Below are 21,411 nucleotides of genomic sequence, written 5' to 3'. Positions count from 1 at the left end.
AGCACACAGCATGCACACTGCCCCAATCACTATTGGCCAGCAGAGGGGCTGGGCAAGGCAGCTGAGAGGGGCTGAAGCAGGGAGCTGATCACGTCCCCCCTACAGGCGCGGGAAAACATTCCTTCAGAATGGATAAAACCCTTCTTTCAGTCCATGGGACTCCCGCTTCTAGGGGGGCAGGGGGCTTCTAGGGGGGGCCGCTGCCCCCTCCTGCCCCCCCCCCCGTCGGTACGCCCATGCTCGGGCCCCTTTCGCCACGCTGCTTAAGGGAAGTCTCCTGCGTGCCCCTGAAACAGAGCCCGGGACCGGTCGTCTCCTGAGCTTTTTCCCGCACCCATCTCATCCCGTTGGGCCGCCCTTAGCTGAACAGCCGGGCTTCCTTTTCCTTCCCAGACTGCCACGTGTCCTGGAGCCGGGCCCTTCCACTTTTTAAAAAGAGGGCTTCCCCCTTGCCCGCCGCCCACCGCCCACCGCCCCTGGCCCAGCCCGCAGCTGCCTCCTTACCTCATCGAGTCATCGCGCCTCGTCGAATCGCAGCAGCCAGCAGCTCCACCAGCAGCAGCCAAGCACAAGCGCCGGGACAGGCGCCAAGGAGGGAAGCTGCTGCGGTCTGCTGCTGCGCCTGCGCTGGCACGAAACGAGGCACGCATGAGCAGCACAGCAGCCGGCAAGGTAGAGAAGTGGGTGGGCGCAGGCAGACCAGCAGCGCGGCGCAGCGCCCCCTACATTTCGGCGCTAAACGCACCGGCCCTGCCCGGAGCCGCAGCAAAGGTGCAAAAGAGCCGCATGCGGCTCCGGAGCCGCAGGTTGCAGACCCCCGGCCTAGAGCTTGCTGATCAGAAGGTCGGCAGTTAGAATCCCCGCGATGGGGTGAGCTCCTGCTGCTCAGTCCCAGCTCCTGCCCACCTATCAGTTCGAAAGCATGTGAAAGTGCAAGTAGATAAATAGGTACCACTCCGGCGGGAAGGTAAACAGCATTTCTGTGCGCCAGAAGTGACTTAGTCATACTGGCCACATGACCCAGAAGCTGTACGGCGGCTCCCTTGGCCAATAAAGCAAGATGAGCGCTGCAACCCCAGAGTCGTCTGCGACTGGACCTAATGGTCAGGGGTCCTTTACCTTTACCTTTTACTGTTACCATACTTAAAGCTCTAACCATGTTCTCAACATCCACCCCCCCCAGCAGCTACAAAAAATGTCTCACTGAAAACAAGTGATTACACATATGCAATAAAAAGATATTACAGTCAAACCTCGGTTCCCGAACAGCTCCGTTTCTGAACGTTTCAGCTCCCAAACACCAAAACCCCCGAAATAAATGCTCCAGTTTTTGAACTTTTTTCAGAACCCAAACATCCAACGCAGCTTCCACTTGAGTGCAAGAAGGTCTTCAACCAATCAGAACCTTTCGGAAGCCGAACAGTCTTCCAGAACGGATTATGTTCAGCAACCAAGGTTTGACTGTATTTAATTGCTTTATATGCAAACCTGGCTTCCGAATAAACATTGTGGACAAAAGAACCAAAATGGTGCTAGTGAGGTTTTTTTGTTTTTTGTTTTAAAGTAGCGTTTGACAAATGCTCAGCTGTAGGATATGATGGTTTTATGAAGCAAGGAGAAATTCCCTGCCCATAAATCACCCTTTTTCATTTTTTCAATGCTGCTTCAGCCTTGGTAGAAATAAATTTTTAATACCTGAGCTCCTGTAACCCGACAAAGCATTTGTTAGATGCACTGTGCTCAGTCAGCCTTATTTCGCTCCCTCCTGAATGAAGGTATGAGAAAATGGATGTGTACCGGCAAGGATCAGACAAGCCATCTGATTCCAGCCAAAGGGCTTTGGTGAGCTACCTGTCAAGCAGTAAATCATCTGCCTGCGGAGGGAGGGGAGCACACTGCTCCGCTCGAAGGTGACTCTTGAGAACAGCGGTCAGCTATGAATCAAATCCCCATTACATCACCAACTTCTGCATTTTAGGGATTTTCTTCCTTTCCTGTCGCTGCGTCTGTCTGCGTTGCAGCTTTTCATGGTGAAGCAATTATAAGTTCATTGGAAGGGTGCCAGGCATTTCCCCCAAAGAGGCGTGCTGCCTACATTCCTAATCATTCTCTCCTATTCTGCATATATGGCATTAGCCATGAATCTCAAACATCCCTTGCACCACGGACCCAAAAGATCATAGGCACTCTCCATAAAAGTAAAGTGTGAAGAATCTTCTGTCGTCCTCCTACCTACACCGTATGTTGGATCCACCATATACAGTGAGTTTCATCACATTTACACGTTGGTTTCTTTTCATTTACTTGACAAGATTTATATGCTGTTTAATTGACATAAACCCCTGAGTGGTTTACATGAGGCGACGTAAGATCTTCATTAAAAAATAGCAACTAAATCGAAAGCTAAAAACACAATTGACATAAAATGTAGCAAAATATTTAAAAGGCCAGCAGTTTCAAAGCAAATATGCATAATAGACTGCATGTTAAAATTACTTGTGTGGATAAGGGACCCCTGACCATTAGGTCCAGTCATGTCCAACTCTGGGGTTGTGGCGCTCATCTCGCGTTACTGGCCGAGGCAGCTGGCATACAGCTTCCGGGTCATGTGACCAGAGCAGCGCACAGAATCACCGTTTACCTTCCCGCCGGAGCGGTACCTATTTATCTACTTGCACTTTGACATGCTTTCGAACTGCTAGGTGGGCAGGAGCTGGGACCAAGCAATGGGAGCTGATTCTGTCACGGGGATTCAAACCACCGACCTTCTGATCAGCAAGCTCTAGGCTCTGTGGTTTAACCCACAGCGCCACCCACATCCCACACTTGTGCGGATAGGCTTGCCAAAAAAATAAAAATTGGTTAGCAGGTGCCAAAAACAATAAAACAGAGATATATGAATGGGCAAAAGAGGCAGGTTCCAGGGAGTAGGTGCTACCACAACAGAGGATCAATTCCTTGCAGATGGAGAACTGCCAGTTCCTTGTACTCAGTGCTATTTTTCTAGAAAAAAGATGTGCCAGAACTCATCATGAACACCTCCCTCGTTCTCTTAGAATGCCAATAACACCCACCTGAGAGGTGCTGGAACTGAGCTCTGGCGAGTTCTGGCTGAAAAAAGCCCTGCTTGTACTCTAAATGAATTGGGGAGTGTGTGCATGCAATATGGTATGTTGTCTACCTGTGGAAATGAGTTTAGCTGTTCACCAAAGAACTCTGGAAATCGTGATTTGGTGACAGCAAAATTAGGCGTTCAGCGGCAGATCCAAGTGCAGTCCAACAGCTACAGAGGGGCATGAAGAGGATTTAATCTCAAGCTAAGTGGGAAGAAGCACATAAACCCTTCTTCTGCCTGTGGCTTTTCCTCACAATTCCTCCCCTAGCTTCTTCCTGCCCCCTGCTACAAGGGGTTCTGGGTATGTTTTCCAACATTGTGACGAGCAATGACTCTAGGAAGGGAGTGGCAAGGGACAGGCAGTGGGTGCACAGAGGCAAAGTACAGTCTCTCCCACCCTAAATTCCTGCACCTTGCCCCTATTTTGTAGCTATTCGGTGGCAACCAGGATTCCCAGACCTGGCACTGAATGTCTAATTCCAGCTATCTTGCTGCCTGCTTAAATATATTGTGGACTCTGAGCTCCCATGGGACCCAATACCCATTCTTTTTTGTGATTTGGTTTAAGGAGAAGGTTGAGGATTGTATTTGGAACCTGTCATAAATTTCTTATGCAGAGGAAGGTTAAATGTGGCAGGTTAAATGTGTGACTAGGATACTCTTAAGGTTTATGACCGTTTCAAAACATTATGGCAAAGCTTATGAAGCTTACATATTAGATTCAAGTCAGTCACCAACTGTCAGGCAAATTTAGTGAGGGCCGGCCATTTTTCATCTGCTGCTAGATGGGTAAGTATGTTAAGAATATCAACCTACTTCTTAGCCATCCACTTTTTAAACAATGTATTCTACTAATAAAATAAAATGACAACAACAACAAAAGCAGTGTAGAGTTTTGTCCCTTTCCTTTTTCTGCAATCAATCACTGCAGTTCAAGGTAAAGACAAACATTTATTCGAAGTGAAGAAGAAGTGGTTTGGCTGAACATATGCTCACTTCATGCCAAAGCATTTCTTTTCAGGGCAAAGGAAATGTGCTCAGACCAGGTCCATCGTACTTCATCAACATTTTTTTTTTAAAATCAAAGTGTCCAATATGTACTAGGCACTGCATCACAAGTAATAAAATGAGTCACTGGCTCACCCCCTTTAACACCAGGCTTCCTCAAACTTGGCCCTCCTGATGTTTTTGGCCTACAACTCCCATGATCCCTAGCTAGCAGGACCAGTGGTCAGGGATGATGGGAATTGTAGTCTCGAAACATCAGGAGGGCCGAGATTGAGGAAGCCTGTTCTACACAAAGTGATCTAGTACAACAGTGCTAGCAAACTATGTTCATTAACTTCAACGGGTCTACTCTTGAGCAAAACATTGGTGCATACTACGCAGTATGAGACCTGCATCTGATTTGCCAAAGTTAAATCCATGATATAGCCTATTTCTCCACTCCACGCACATGCTATACGACATAAATGAAACACTCATTGCTGAAACCTTTCCCAGTGCCGGTACTTACCTTGCTCATCTTATCTCACACCTAGAGACACTTGGAGCAACTTGAACAGAAAATCTGAAAGATGGGGGACTTGAAAACGCATTACGTAATCATATTGCTAGAAACTGCTTTCCTTATTAATGTGTTGATAGTTCTGGTAGTGTTTTTGTTATCCAAAAGTGGCAGGTGTCAAGCAAAGAAGTGAAGAGGACTAAGGGTAATAAAACTTATTTACAGAAGGGCCTAGCAAAGTGATAAATGAAGTAGTCAAGTCCATTCATATGACCATCTTAGGGCATGCACAGCTGTTTTTTCAACCCACGGTGACTGTTAGACATTCTGCATGGCCCAGACTGCATGCAGCAGGTTTTTAATCCACTGCAGCAGATCTTTTCTAGTGGTTCTGGTTGTGCTAAAACACAACCCACCCAAGGTCAGCAGTCACACATTGACCTCAACCCACAACAGTATAGCTAACTCAGTATGGACCTACGTGTGTACGTTCCTTTAAATAAGACTTTTGATTGGTGTTATTATTGCTGCTTAGGCTACTGAGCAAGTAAGTGAAGAACTGTTAGCAAACAATCAAGTTTTCCCAACAAGCCTGGTAGCTGCCTCTCAGGTTCTGTGGAAGATGATTAGCTTGGATCCTAAAATAAGAATCTCTCCCCTACAGCTACCTGCACCCCACAAAAAAGCCTCTATGAAAAATCAGGGGCCTCTCTGAAGCAATGTGGGATGGAGCATTAAGGGTTGCTGGGAGAGGAAGAAGCGGACTCTGACAGCAGTTCCCTCCTGAGGAGCAAACTTCTCTGCTTCCCCTTCGCTCATTTGGCAGGAAAGCCAAGGGAAATCCTTCCCTTGCCACGGGCTCTGTTTCTTATCCTGAACTGAACCGCCTCTCCTCCCACTTTCATCCATAAAGGAACTCAAGAGCACAGAGGTTTCCTTTTTTGTGCTCGTGTTCATTCGCTCCATTTAAAGCAGATGTTATTCCTAAAGACAGCTGCTAAACTATACCAAGATCAACTGCTAACCAGCTACTGCCATAGATAGTCATGACTAAGGCTACTGTTCGTGCCACATTTTTCTTATACGGAACAAACTGCATTGGCACCAATGGACACTCTGAGAAAAGACTATGCTGCAGATGTTGTATGCATTTCCTGAAGTTGCCCGACATGCCAAAAGTTAGCATAACAGTAATGTGCTGCGCAAACTTGAGAAATGAGAGAAATCTGCAATCACTGTAATGAGAAGAACAAGTAAATACAACACAGCCAATTCTACTTTTCTTACACTTCCATCCCACTTTTCTTCTATCATAGACCCAAAGGCAGTGTAAACATAGCTTCCAAGTGGTCATACATCCAAGCACTGATCAGACTCTGATCTGCTGTCAGGGACTGGCTGGTCAAAGAGGAATGAGAGACACCAGCTGGGGAATCCCCAAGCAAAACGCCAGAGGTGTAAGGCTCAGAGCCAGGGGATTGGTTGTGGGACACAGAGGAGCAGTCAGAGGGAGAAGATTGGTGGGAGGTGGTGTCAGAAGCTGAAAGAGCAACAGGGTTTAGTGAGCAGGCAGAGCCTATGACAGGGAACAGTTCAGACTCTGAGGCTGAAGCAGAGATGGAGCATCAATAGATTGCTGAAGAATCCAAGGAGTCTCTCCCTCCTGCTGTGACAAGCTCCCCTTCCCGCTGGTCTCCAAGAACATGCAGAGTAATGAGAAAAGCAGAGCAGAGGTCAGAGGTGGACAGACACAGTTTGAGACTGCTTGGGGAACATCCTGAAGGTTTTCAGGGTGAGTAGAAGGCCTTCAATCCAGGGAACTGCTCCATAGGGGCAAGACCTATTGGAAAGGGTTGCTGAGACCACCAGGCTGAGTTGTATTTCGTTTTCTTAAATAAAGACTTAACTTCACAGCATCATATATTTTCTTCCTTTCTTGCTGACCTGTGTCTGACCCCAGCCCTGACACCTGCTTAGCTTCAACAAGGGGGTGGCCTTATGTGCCTTCAACCTATATGCTGGGGCCTTGTTTGGCTACATTCTTTGATTTTGAATAATCTTTACCTCCTCTGGGCATGCAATATATTCTTGCACTGCGCTGCAGTTACCTAAATATTCCACATTCAACATCTGCAAAAAGCAGACAGGTTTTGTTCATGCCAGCCACACAGATGCCAGAGGTCTCTGCCCCTACTCATCACAGTTCTTCATCCAGACAAGCACGGGACCTCCACACAGTTCAAGTCCTTAAGTGCTTTTGCCTAGCTAGAATCAGGAGGGCACAGAGAAGAGCAGGTGAGAGGTCTGGCTTAGGAAGAGGTGTGTAGCTTGGATGGGGTACTAAGGGCCATATATTGAAACCTGGAGGGCCACACTTGGCCTGAGGTCCTGAGGTCCTCCTCACTTCAGGCATTTAGCCAAAACCTGATGGTTTTGGAAGGCCTTCAGCTGAAGAAAACTGAAGGCTGTTTTCCTCTGTGCCTTCACTTTAGGTTTTTTAGAGTTTTATGAGTTCCTCATTTTTGCTGCTTTCCCTTTTTTAAGCCGATTCCATTTTTTTTATGGTCGCTTAATGCATTTTGTGAAGTTGGTTTTCTTACATGTCTGTTTGATTGTTGTAAGATGCTTCAATTTTCTTTCTGGGGAGAAAGCACGATATAAGTTTTATAAATAAGTAAAAGAACTGCAAGTATTTTGTATGATTCACTTTGCTAATTATGGGTATAATTACAGCACAGGAAAAAAAATATGAATGGGGGGATTCTAACTCAGATAACAGATTAAGCCAGGGGCAGCCAACAGAAGTTGGCTAACTCTGGCTCCCATCGGCGAGCCAGCATGGTCATTGGGTGAGGGATAATGGGAGTTGTAGTCCAACAAAAGCTGGAAGACAGCAAGTTCTCCATCTGTGGGTTAAGCTCTTGTGCAGCTGAAAAGAGATGCATTGCCTTTCTTAGCGCCTTAGCACCTATCTAGCCCTTCCAGATACATTTCTGTACATTGGGCTGCCACAGAAAGTAATAATAATACAGAATATGCCCTCAAATTGATACTGGGCCTATAACATGCCATGAAAAACAGCAGATTACTATCCAGAGAGCTGCAACTGTTGCTGTACCTCGAGCACACTTACATGGTGCATAGGCTATATAAATCATGGCTTTTTATTAGAACTAGCCAGAGAGTTCATACAAAGCAGGAATCTCAAATACCAAAAACAAATGTCTTACTCTCAGGCTTTATGCAAAGCTTTCTATTAAAATCACCAGGGCTGCACATGCATAATAGAGGGAGACATGAAAACACCACTTCAAATGATCAATAGTAGAATAAAAAGCAGGTCTCACTTCTAAGAAGTGAACTATGATATGAGTTGAAAGGAATGGGATGCTGAAAATGATCCTGAGCCAATGGGATGTGGAGGGGCAAGAGTGGTAGACTATGATAAAGGGAGGAAGACGTGGGTTCAGGTCTCCACTCAGCCATAAATCTCACTGGGTGGCTTTGAGCCAATTGCTCCTGCTAAAGCCCAACCTGTCTCACAGGGTTTGTGTGCAGATGAAACTTGCAGGGCCGGCAAAGCCATGTGGTTCCCCTAACCTCCTTGGAAGTTGGGTAGGATGAAAATAGAATACCTAAAGAAACAAATAAATAAATGCTAAAACGGTACCCCTACTGCTGCAGGGTGTGTGTGTTTGTCTTTATCCCCTATAAATCTTGTTCTCTTGTGTGTGTGCTGTGGAAGCTTCAGTAGAGCAGTTAAGCTCACCAACGCAAAACAGTTGTGGTTTTAAGTAGAGTTGTTTTACTTGACACACACAAAACACACACTCTATATTTACACAGTATATGCAGGTTACACCAAGAGTTTTCTCCCTCTGGTCCCAAAGGGGTCCCTGTATTTCAACTTCCTTGCCGAAAGATGTCAACACACAAGTTCTAAGTTATAGAATCATAGAACTGTAGAGTTGGAATGGACACCAAGGGAGTTCCAAGCTCCTGCAATGCAGGAAAGTCAACATGCGCAGAGTCCTGCAAGCAGCTTAGAGTTCTCGGAGTGCAAAGATATGGCAGTTCTCCAAGTCTTCTTCTCAGATGAGCTCTTCTCCACAGTTGCACAACTATCCACTCCTTCCTGGTAAGGACCAATGACCCACAACCCACGCTGTAATTTGAGTTACGTGCCTAATCTGTCCAGCAGCACTGATAAGGAAGTCACCAGATTCAGGCCAGGTGCATTTTGGGAATGAGCCAGCTCTTTCCTCACTAATGGAATTAACACATTAACTACATTCCTTAACAACTTCTGTGTCACAACTGTACAAAAACTGGGTCTATAGCACATTTACTGTGAAAAGTGATATTACATGTTCATTCTTTGTCGCAACAATCCTGTGAGAATTTACACAGAAAAGGATTATACCGGAGCCCACATGATTGAACTCCCCAGGGACTCAAAAGCGTGTCACTATTTTGTGACAACTAGGTTGGTCTTAATAAAGGTATTGTCCAACTGTGCATTGGGGAAGGGAAGGTTCTATTTAATATGCCTTTGCTTTTTTGTATATTAAATTCATGTTAAACTGTATCAAACACACATTTAATTCACTGATTGAATCCTTAGAGGATTGTTACTAAAACAGTCTTGAGACAATATAAAAGCACAATGTTATCTTCTACATTGCACTTGCAATATTTAATTACATATCTCAACACAAAATAGCTAATTTAAATGTGTACTTTATCTGAATATGCACATTTCTGAACGCATCTTATTCTAAATTATGCATTTTAAATATGTTTTGGCACCTTTTTGTAGCTGAGAGCTATGTTGCAAAATTCAGGTAAGTGTGAAATCCAAAGAATAATTTTTTTCCCAACCTGAGCATTAGTTCAGGGGGTGCAGATCAGGTCAGTCTGCATCAGAATTCACAGAAACTGAATTCCTTAAGCATCTCTAGCTGTGACACAATGGAAAAATCATCAGGGAAAGGAACTGTTGAAAGCACAAGAGTCCTTCCCAAAACACTTGTCAGCTGCAGAACTTACAACCGCTCTCTTAGGACAGAATGTGTCAGTTCTGTCCTAAAGCATGCAAGGGAAATCCACAACAACGAGACAACAGGAGATCAAGGACACAGGAAATACAGAGATAAAAGATGAAGAGGCTAATCGTATAAAACACATGCTGGCCTACAGAACATGAACAAGAATTTATTCAGGTGGATGAAGCAAGTTAAGTAGCAAAGAGAATAAATATCAGGTGAAATTGCATTTTTTCAGGAGTGCAAGCTTTGACCAGCAAAGAGAGATTAAAACAGGGGTCCAAATGCTTTCAGACTGTCTGAATCATACAGGAACAAAGATAACAATCCACACAGGAACAGAGACCATGGGAATAGGGCTGCTTTCATTATTCTGGAATTTCACATCATGATGCCGTAGCGTTCTGAAGGCCATGGAAACTCAGCATACTGACATAAAGTGTATTGGCTGGCAGCAGACAGGGGGTTTCTTTTAACAAAAAGGAAAAAGAAAAGAAAGAAAAGAAAAAAGCACTATGTCACACAGTTCAAAGCCCCAAAGGTCTAAGAGAAGCTGATATCATGCATCAAGAGAAATTGTGCACAACATATACAAGTGAAACTCGAAAAATTAGAAAATTAGAAATTGGAATATCGTGGAAAGGTTCATTTCTTTCAGTAATTCAACTTAAAAGGTGAAACTAATATATGAGATAGACTCATGACATGCAAAGCGAGATACGTCAAGCCTTTATTTGTTATAATTGTGATGATTATGGCGTCCAGCTGATGAGAACGCCAAATTAACAATTTCAACTTTTGGGTTTTCATCAGCTGTACGCCATAATCATCACAATATCTCGCTTTGCATGTCATGAGTCTATCTCATATATTAAACTCCAGTAGCTAATGAAAACAATTGCTTAGATAAATGGACTTTTCCACAATATTCAAATTTTCAAGTTTCACCTGTAGTATCACAGAATTGTAGAGGTGGAAGGGACCCCAAGGTTCAACTGGTCCCACTTGCTGCAATACAGGAATCCTGCACACAGCTGTCCCTGGGAGGGCTCAAACCACCAACCTTCTCATTAATATATACCGTTCCTCCCTTAAAGAGGGCACGTATTGTGGTGAGACCTGGCAACCTAATCCCTGTGTTGTGGGTGGGAGTGATTGACAGGCACAACACCCAATAGGTAGGTCCCTCGATGTGGGGTTCGATCTGACCAATGGGACGCAAGCTAAATAAATCGAGGGCTTGTGCGCTTGACCTTGCTATGCTGCCGTGTGTCATCTGTCATTGGGACAGGGGCACGGCAGGAATTTTCCCCACTTGGCTGATTGGCTGTTGCCATTTGGCTTTTGCCTGCTGCGTAGCAAATCATCACAACTTGAAAGGTTGCAGATAGGCTCTAGTTCAGGTGATAGGGATGGGAGAGCGTTCTCGCCATCCCTATGTGAAGGGTATTCGGTTAAAGGAATCCAGGGACTTGGTGATTTGGTCAACCCCTGAGAGGGGGTTGAGCCCATGCCTGAGTCCATGGGGACATTTGGACGGCAGATAGAGCAGGGCCCCGGCTTTCCACTATCCAGGTGTTCACCCATGGCTGAACTATGCTGGAACCCTGGGTCAGCACTACCTGAAGAGCAGGGAGCTACTCGAACCAGAGCCTATGCAACCAATCACTTGCTGTAATCAATAAAGTTGTAGCCTAAATTCTGCCAAAAACCAAACCAAGATTTGAGTCCTGTCTGAATTTATTAGGGGTAGGGGTAAAAGGTCTGAACACACAAATAACTTTATGTTGCAGAAGACAAACGCAACCCACCAGAGGGCTAAGGAGGCATCTAAACAGGTCATGATCTTCCCAATGGCAGCTTCTGAAGGAGAAAACCAGGTACAGATTCAAAAAGAACTGGGAGACCAAACACAGATCAATAAATCACCCATTAGAAGTTCTCAGCTGCCTTGTGTTCTATAGTGGCTAATGCTCAGAGACATAACTGAAGGGAACAACCACTCCTCAATTAGTTACCAAGCCAGCTGTGCAATGTTGAATACAAGAGACAGAAACACTGTCTCCTATGAATTATTAAAATAGACAAATGTAACAAGATTGGTATTAAGATGTCAACATTTACATCTTATATAGAAAAAGTAAGAAAGAATCAACCAGGATTCTTATATGTGCAAGTCTATGCAAGATCCAAAGCAGATGTATTTCAAAGCCACCATTTATAATGTTAAAGCCACTGGTATCTAATTAATGGAGCCACCACTGGTTTTTCTTTATTTCCTTTTTTATTTTATTTTTTAAAAAATCCATTTGAAATGGATTTTGCTCAATTTGAACAAAGTGTGCTAGTTTGGGCACCTTCCCAATACTGTACAGTTTGAACCTATTCTGTAATTGGTAGGATCTGTGGGACCCTTTGAATGTTACTCAGGAAACTTTTCAGTGTGTAGCTCCTGTGGAGGGAAGCTGTTCAAAATGACACAACCACATGAGTGGGGCTCAATTGTGCAGGATCTGAATAGGACCACAGAACTGTCACCTCGCTTGAAAAAAATGGGGGTCGGAGGGTAGAGATTCACATTCTACGTTGCATATGGCTGGGTCATTTTAAAAGGTGTGAAGCTCACAACAAAATGGTAAAGTGACTCCCACACAGCTAAAAACTGACATTTAAAAGGGGGACTGGAAGGATTTAGTTTTGAAGCATTTAATATCTTTGTAGATTACATGGTTTTGATAAATTGGTAGCAGTTTTACTAAGTTTTACTCAGAACAGACCCACTGAAATTGATGGACATGACTAAGGCCCTATCTGCAGTATGCACTTAAACTAGTATCCTAACACTCTGAACAGTCATGGCTTCCCCCAAAGGATGCTGGGAGCTGTAGTTTGTTAAGGGTGCTGAGTGTTGTTTGGGGGTCCATATTCCCTTCACAGAGCTACCACTCTCAAAATTCCCTGTGAAGAGGGATAGGTTGTTAAACCATTCTGAGAATTTCAGCCCTGTGAGAGGAGCACATGTCTCCTATCAACTCTCAACACTCTTAACACACTACATTTCCCAGGATTCTTTGGGGAAGCCGTGACTGTTTAAAGTCATGTTCATCAATTTCAATAGGTCTGTTCGAAATAAAACCACACTATTCATCATCTGAGAAGGAGAAAGTATGAGCTATTCTTATTACATGATTTCAGAGACTACTTACACCCTTGGGAAGCGGAAAGAAGCAACAGAGTAGGATTTAATTTCTCAAAGAGATTTTCTTCCAGCTTTATGCATGCTTCTGCAAATCAGCCCCAACCATCTGGCTCAAGCAGATTTCATTGCCTTTGTATTTACAGTTGGGAGATTGGGGGGGGGGGGAGCACAAAACCCGAGATCCTTGGACAGCTATTGCCAGGAATATGTCATCAATACATGCAGATACGTACATAGGAAAGAGTCTTGCAGCACCTTAAATGTTAGCAAATGTATTTATTGCACAAATCAGCCTTTCCCAACCTGTTCCCATCCAGATGTTTTGGACTCCAACTCCCTTGCTGGCTGGGAATGATGTGGTTCAAAACATCTGGAGGGCACGGGGTGTGTGGGGAAGGCTGGCATAAGCGTTTGTGCACAAAGCGTTGTTCTGAGCATCTACCCACAATTCAGAATCGCCGTCCTTAAGGCGTCACAAGACTCTCTTGTTGTTTTGGCTGCCAACATGGCTATTCCTCTGGAAGTTATTTAAGCGATCAACACTCATTCAAGGATCGAAACAACTTTTTTAAAATGGGAAGCTTCACATGGGCATACAAAATGATAAACAGCTTGTGTGGGAAAGCATGCAAATGTTGCATTCTCTCATTAGACAACTATAATTTTGTCTTTTAACAGTATTTTGGAATTACTCTAATAGTAAATGCATTACTTTCTCTACACAAAGCAATGTCATGTTTTCACTGAAGACGTCAGCAGCTTTCTGCACCTGGGATACTTATTTCACCACAGCAAAATGTAAGTGCATCATGTCACCTTTCAGATGGTTTGCTTGAGACCAGCTCAAAGGTCTCAAAGGGGAAGCCTTCACACTTGCCTTTCACAAGGCATGCCCCTCAGCTTTGCCTTCCTTCTTTGTTTTACTGAGCGCAGGGCTTTCTGAGTTACAGTAGCTCTAACCACTAATATCTACCTGGTCTGTAAATATTATGTGGTGTCTTTAAAGTTAACAACCCCTCCTAAAAACCTCCAAGTTCCCTTAAAAGGAGGAAAAGCAGAAGGGATGCTTGGAATTTAACATTGTGGCTTTCCTTAAATCAGAAACTTAATTCCTGACTGAATCTAAAACACATCTCCTCTCCCTCAAATTCATCATGCAGCTGTAACGATGACAAATGTCCTCTCCTCCTCCTAGAAAATTGAATGTGTGCACACTCTTGCATCTATCTGCCTTCACTATAAACAGCAGGGCTGCTAAGCATGCTGGGCCCCTGTCAGAGTGATGACTTTGGTATGCAGTGCCTCAAAGCACAGACTCCTTGTTCCCCTCCAATGTTTCAAAAGATACTCTTGCCTCTTTGCAACACTAGAATCATAGAATCACAGAACTGAAGAGTTGGGCGGGACCCCGATGGTCATGCAGGCCATGTCATCCCTCATCCAATTTGAAACCATATTGGACCCTGCTTAGCATTGCAAAGGTGCTAGCAGGAGAAGCGAAAATCCGCTCAGACCTGTGCTTTCTAGGCATGGGACAAGTGGAAGTGTGGAGGAGCCCAAATACAGGGACAGTACTTCACCACTCTGTTCCCTCTCATCACCATAAATAAATGAATCAAATGCAGGAGGCCTCTGCAGAAGGCATGGAGGACTCCAGATATGGTTGGGAGCCCAGCTACCATCAGCCTCAGCCAGCGCAGCATAGCCAATGAATAGGGGTGATGGAGGTTGAAGTCCAGGAATACCGGTGGAGGACCACAGGTGTTCTCTACCCCTGCTCTACAGGAAGGTAGGTAGATAGCATGACTGCAATCCCATGGGATAAACCTGGTGGAGGAATAGAAACTTGAATCAACAGACAAAATGCTGCTCACACCATCTTCTCTCATAGCATGTGGATCCATAGCATGGTGTTTCACGGACATCAGAGGGGAAGGCCACTGAGCTGATTTGCAGATACTAGCTTTGGAGATACCTCACTTCAGTTCCTGGGTTGTAGCAGTAGAAAAGATGTGGACCATAATTATGGTCCATAATTATGCTTGGCAGAAGGAGCCCACCGGTCCAGTGTTGGAGAATAAGTTCTATGTCTATTTTTGGATCCTGCGCAACACATCAAAAAGACCATATCCATTTTGAATTTGTCTGCTCAGGAATGGCAATGTGAAAATTCCATGGGGCATCATGCACAAACTCAAGCACCAAAGAGTTACTAATTGAACTTAAGGAATGAAACTACTTTTGGCAAGAACTCCAACCAAGTCGAAGTACACCTTTGATCCTATGGTCCTTCAGAAAAGGCAGCCTGCACTTGAGTAGAGGCAATTTACTGACAATATGGCTGCTAAAAATGCATTTTATTTTTCTTTAGGGAGAGGAAGTCCAAAGAACAGATAGCAAATGAATCAAATAGTTTCATCATTAACAGTGTAAGGATTAATGATAAGCTTCACTGTGGAAATTGGCTGTGTACCGGAAAATTTGCAACACAAATTGCTTTGTGAACAAAAACAGAGCAACCTTCAACCCATGCATGACAGATGGAAATTTCCACAAAATATGATTGTAAGTCCTTGGGGGGGACAGGACTAGGAAGCTCACCCTGATGATCAGGCACACAGATGGTGGACTTCAACATAAAACTAAGGAGATTGTTCCATCAGTACAAGTGGGAGTCCTGCTGGCTTTACTAATGGAACCAAGTAGTTGAATCCAGTCCAAAGTGTTGGAATTGTATTAAACATATTATAGCACACTGTTTTTACAATATACAGTTTTTACAGTGGTTCAAATAGCTGATAACATTTGATAGATATCAGTTTCCTCTGATGCACATGAAAAAAATCCAAACACCCTTGCAACTAATTAATGGATGTTTTCAGCTGGATTTTAAGGCACAGTCAATTAATAAATTAATCTGTTGATTAATGCTTTCAGGTCTAGTAATTTCATTAATTCCACAGCAACAGCAACTGACGTATGTCGGGCCTTAAGATACGCTAGCTTGGAATCAGATGGTAATCTCTGAAAGCTTGAAATAGAACTTGGTTACTCATCATGGGCTTATGCCTCTCTTGCATTTCATATCAGCCACCCCAAAAAATACTTTACTTGAAAACATCCTGCAACTGGTTTCAAATGCTGCCAGCTTCGTAATGAAGAAAAGCCTCAAAATAACCAAATCCCATCTGGTTTCCACCAAGCAACTTTAGCCAGTTGCCCAAGAGCACATATATATAAATTCATTGACCAAGCTTTGCAAATGTGCAAATACATAAACACTTTTCACGCATTGCAATAGACATGTGGAGGGAAGGAAGCAGTTTGCATGTGCTGTTCTTACTGTTCCTGGCGGCCGCACATTCATTATAAAACGTTCATCTTTTTTTAATGCCAGCAGGAAAATGAGGGTTCCTGATTGCAAGGACAAAGTTGTGACCACATAAGAGTTATAGAAACATAAGATGAAGAAGAAAAAGAAGGAGGAGGAGGAGGAGGAGTTTGGATTTGATATCCCGCTTTATCTCTACCCGAAGGAGTCTCAAAGCGGCTAACATTCTCCTTCCCCTTCCTCCCCCACAACAAACACTCTGTGAGGTGAGTGGGGCTGAGAGACTTCAAAGAATTGTGACTAGCCCAAGGTCACCCAGCAGCTGCATGTGGAGGAGCAGGGACGCGAACCCAGTTCACCAGATTACGAGTCTATCGCTCTTAACCACACCATACTGGCTTTCAGTATGGTTCCAGACCAGTTACAGGTAGGTAGCCATGTTGGTCTGCCAATAGTCAAAACAAAATAAAAAATAAAAAAAATTCCTTCCAGTAGCACCTTAGAGACCAACTAAGTTTGTTCTTGGTATGAGCTTTCATGTGCATGCACACTTCTTCAGATACACTGAAACAGAAGTCACCAGACCCTTATATATATTTAAAACCATGGAGAGACCTGGTCTGAACAAAGACATTGAATTCTTATTTCATTATACATGACAAAGCTATCTTTAGCCATCTCACCCCTTGCTTTTTCCTGTAAGACCAATTGCAGTCGTTAACGGTCGTTAACAGGTTTTCCACACCTATCAGCCAATCATTAAATGTCCCCCCCCCCCCAAATCTCATACTGGTGCCTAAGTGTAGAACCTTACATTTGCCCCTAGTGAAATTCATTTTGTTTGTTTTGGCCCAGTTCTCCAATCTGAATTCAGATTTTGTCTTCTGAGACATTAACTACTCCTCTGAGTTTGAGGTCATCTGCAAACTTGATGAGTACCCCCTCAAATTCCTTCATCCAAATCACGTATAAAGATGCTGAACAATATGGCACCAAGGACGGTGAGGAACCATTAGTGAGCACTCTTCGGGTTTGTTCCATCAACCAGCTACATTAAGTTCAGATTGGGAGCAGGGACAATGGGCAGCTCCATTCACCACCACGCCATGAGTTAAATATACTGACTTAGTTCAGAAATCCAGCCATGGGTTGGGAAGCTTAGGAATGGTAAAATGAAATTTAATTTCTCAAGGAGATTTTCTTCTAGCTTGATGGCTGCTTCTGCCAAGTCAAAGAACTCTTTTGCTTCCTCACAAAACCAGAACCACCAGATCATTCATTGCTTGCTTAAGCCATCTACCATATTTTCCCATGTATAAGACTAGGTTTCCCCCCTAAAAAATAATGTCAAAGATTAGGGGGCGTCTTATACTCTGGGCCATCTCCCCCCATTTTCTTACATCTCAATCCCCCAAAACAGGGGGAGTCTTATACATGGGGACGTCCTATAGAAAGAAAAATGTGGTATGTTTTTTTCTTATTAAACTTACTTCGAGGTCTCAAAGAGGTGCTGGGAAAGACTGCTGAGATTTTAGGAAGTCCTACTGTCAAGAGTAGTCAATGTTGTGCTAGTCTGACTTTCCATAAGGCAGCTTAATACACTTTGTGTAACAACAGTCTCTTAGCCAAATTATCATTATCCTTCTGTAGAATGACTGACACTTAGCAAAAACATAATCACTGATCAAAACTTGGATAAGGGTCCTGGTTCTCGAATCTAAGCAACGTCTCACAAAAAAAACTTTACCAACTAAAATGGAAGAATGACCATTGACCAAAACCATGGCCAGGCTGCAGCTTTCCTGATCCATGGAGGCCACTACTGAGCAGTGAAATTTTCGCAGTAAAAATACATTTATTCTTAATTAGAGGTTTTGCACTTCCAAGCAAACAGCAACTATAGGATCACCACATGTGCCACCCAGATATAGGTTTAACTCCTCATCTGCAATTTGTCAGAACTAAGCCTCTATCATGGTTATTACAAAGAATAATCTTCCCCTATCTCTTACTCATTTACTTTTTAAGAAAAGGTAGTGATTCTAAAGAACAAACAAAACAGGTTTCTAGCTGATTTCCATAACCTCCCATTCCCCCAAATGTGTTGTTTAATCTCCACAATTCAATTCATGGGCAGAAGAAAGGAGAAACATTGAGCTTTGTTTGTTTCCAAATATGTGCTCCTATAGGGAGATAATGGCATATTTCAGCTATAGTACCTATATTCAATCAGACAGGGACAATTAATTTTTCACTCAGGAGAGAATTTATGATGCATTATGAGAAGACACGAAACATTTCTCTTTTCCCACAGTGACAGTTACCCAATTCATTACCTCAGGACACAAACTCATTATCTCAGGATGGAAGTCTTGCTGTCCTTATTTATACAGCACCATAAAACAGCATATTACTTTACAGACATAAAGACAGTGCCTATGTTTTGAAAACAGGCCTAATTTTACAGCGTTCCCTCATATTAAATACTTAAATAGCATTTCCTCACATAATTATCTCCCCTGAAGGAAAAAGAATTACCATCAGGTGTTAACCGAATGCAAGAAAAAGCTGAGGAACATCAGGGAATGTGTCACTTTGTGGTGCCTTTCCAATAATAAGAATAAGAATAAGAATTATATTTATTCATCACAGAAGAATGCCCCAAAGTGACTTACAGCATAAAATATATTAAAGACATTAAAACTCAATATAAAACTATCATAAAAACACAATACCTGAACATGCTCATCCAAGAATATTTATAAAAGGACAAATCCTACTAAAAAAAAATAAGTACTAGTAGACCTTCCAAAGAGAGCTAGTTTCCTTCAACATTCTACCTCTTTTTTCCTCATCTGGAGACCGAAATACATTCTATATCAACACAAATATGTTTATGTTAAGATACATATATCAAAATAGGCTGTTGCTTAGCCCATGCCCAGTATGTTCTTACTGTCATCCCACTTTCAAAAGCCCAAATGAAGAAGTATTCCGCTCTCAAAATGCATGATGAGTTCACAGATGCAGGATTTTGTTTCCAGCACTGTGTACTTAAATATCAGGAGCTTCTACAAAGAGAAAGTGTCCCAAGGGAACCAATTCTGGATGTCCCAGAAGAAAGTCAGAGAAACTGGAGGAAGCTGACTGGGGGTAGGATGGGGTGGGGAGGGAGAGAGAGAGAGAGAGAGAGAGAGAGAGAGAGAGAGAGAGGGAGAGGGAGAGAGATAAAGAGAGGGAGAAAGAACACAGTGCTAAAGTCATGTAAAAATGTTCATTTATCAAGTCTCAAGGCTGGGAAAATTAGATATAAGAAGACGAACAGGAAGGGCATCAAACTGCAATTTCCATTTTGCATGGAGGAAATAACTTTTTCCTGGGGTGTTCTGGGAGCATTTGATTGACACCCTCTGTTCCGCAAACAGACAATGCATGAGAGAACTAGTTCAAAGTGAACTTCTTTTTTAAAAAGAAGAAGAAAACCCTTTACCATTCCTTATCTGTTCTCCCAACCCCTCTATAAATCAGACTGCATGAGGAACTAGTGGGAAGAGAGCAGAAAATGTAATACTGTGCAGATTTTTCCTTTCCCTTCTCCTGCCTTATATTCTACAGGATGACTCTGTTAATCTATTAATTTCTTCCTTGCCCCAATGCCCCCATTATATGGATTTTAAATTCCGGAAGATTAGGCTTCTTCTCTAGCAGCCCTTTGAAGATTAAAAGTAGACAGCTCAAGTTCTTCAACTAATATTTGAGTCAAGGCCACCTGAATGTCGTCATTAGCTGCTGTCTTCAGCAAAACAAAGAAAAGAAACTAAGTGCAATTCTGCATTTTTGTTACCATTTTAGTAAAGTGTGCCTTGCTGAATCAGACCAAAGATCTATAATCAAGAACAACAACTGACTACAGTATATTTAGATTTAACAAACAATGGGGTTCTCTCCCTCTCCTTTCACATACAAGGGGAGGAAATTTAAACTTCCACTGAGGACTTGGAAAAGCAAACGACAGTTTCCCGTTCCATTAGCTTTGGGAAACTGACTTTTACAAGCCATTTTTTATATATTTATTTAACACACTTATATATGTGCTTCATCCAGTAGATTCCAGGGGGTGAATTATTCACATCCTTAAAAAGCAAAATATACAGCAATACCATAACATGAATAATAATATGCAGTAGCAGCTACAACCATTCAGCAGGCTATGGGGAAATGGACATGTCTTAACCTGGAAAAGTTTGAATTTAAGTGCCCAGTGCACCTCTTTAAAGAAGGCAATCCATAACTGAAGCACCACCCCTGAAAAAGCCCTCTGCTTTGTCGTCATATAGTGCACTTCCAATAAGGGAGGCTCTTGGAGCTTCAGCAGAAAATTTCAAAACATGGGTAGGCTGGTACAGTATTTGGGGCCTTCAAAGATAAATACATCATCTTAAATGAGGTTTGAAAACTAAGCTAGTGACATTGTAATAAGACTGGTATAACATGAACAAAATCTGGCTGCAACAGTTAAAATTCTGCATCAGTTGAAGTTTCAAAGAGCCTCATGAATAACAGATTGCAGTAATCCAACTTGGAGGTTACCGAAACATGGATCACCATGGCCAGACTACCCCATCCAGGAATGGCCACAATTGGCAAGCCAGGCGAAGCTGGGGAAAGGGGAAACTGTGCAACTGAGGACGTCTGGGCCTCTGGTGAAAAAGCTGGGCAAACCTGCTCCTTCAGGGGGAGCGCAATGCCACCGAGAACAGGTTGTATATCAGTTGCCTGGTCCCAGGAAACATCTACCCACAGTGCCTCATCCTGATACGAGTCTGAAACCAAGTGCTTTAGAAACCATCATTTATGGCATGGTTTGGCACAAAGTTTAAATTGACAAACCCTACAAATACTGTTACTCCATTCCCAGAAGCCACCACACCAAAAGTCAAAAATTCTGGGCAGAAACATTTTGTGGTCATTGGCTATGCTGGTGAGGAGGGGAAATAGCTCTTGTGTTCAAGTACCGCTTGCTGGTTTCCCACAGGCATCTAGTTGGCTGCTGTGAGAACAGGATGCTGGACTAGATAGATAAGCTTTGTCACCTACCCTTGCATTAAACAACTACCCCGTGCACTGTGCACCAAGCCATTGCTTTGCTGACTCTCTTCCCACCATCCTGCCAGTTCTCTTTTACTTATCCCTAGCTTTGCAGTCTTGATTTCA

The 21,411-nt window shown here is 43.3% G+C and overlaps 1 protein-coding gene across 7 annotated transcripts in view; it reads right to left on the bottom strand.

Moving 5' to 3' along the window:
* The window catches only part of LOC117053660 (carbohydrate sulfotransferase 11-like), a 115,891-nt gene that overhangs the window by 62,524 nt on the left and 31,956 nt on the right, over positions 1-21,411 (bottom strand). For 4 of the 7 annotated variants that reach the window (XR_004427428.1, XM_033161618.1, XM_033161617.1 and 1 more), the window contains exon 2: positions 7,223-7,261. The exons of 2 other annotated variants lie outside the window; for them this stretch is intronic. Coding sequence is in view for 4 of the 5 variants with exons in the window: in XM_033161618.1 (XP_033017509.1) it covers positions 7,223-7,261 (39 nt within the window). In the remaining variant the exon portion in view is untranslated. Of the gene's footprint in view, positions 1-7,156; positions 7,262-21,411 lie in introns of those variants that run through there. One more of the 7 variants, XM_033161616.1, reaches the window with a different exon arrangement.

The sequence above is a fragment of the Lacerta agilis genome, chromosome 10 (genome assembly GCF_009819535.1).
Source record: "Lacerta agilis isolate rLacAgi1 chromosome 10, rLacAgi1.pri, whole genome shotgun sequence".
In the NCBI taxonomy this organism is placed as follows: Eukaryota; Metazoa; Chordata; class Lepidosauria; order Squamata; family Lacertidae; genus Lacerta; species Lacerta agilis.
Note: the sequence above shows the minus strand (reverse complement) of the source record. Positions and strands in the feature narration are given on the sequence as shown.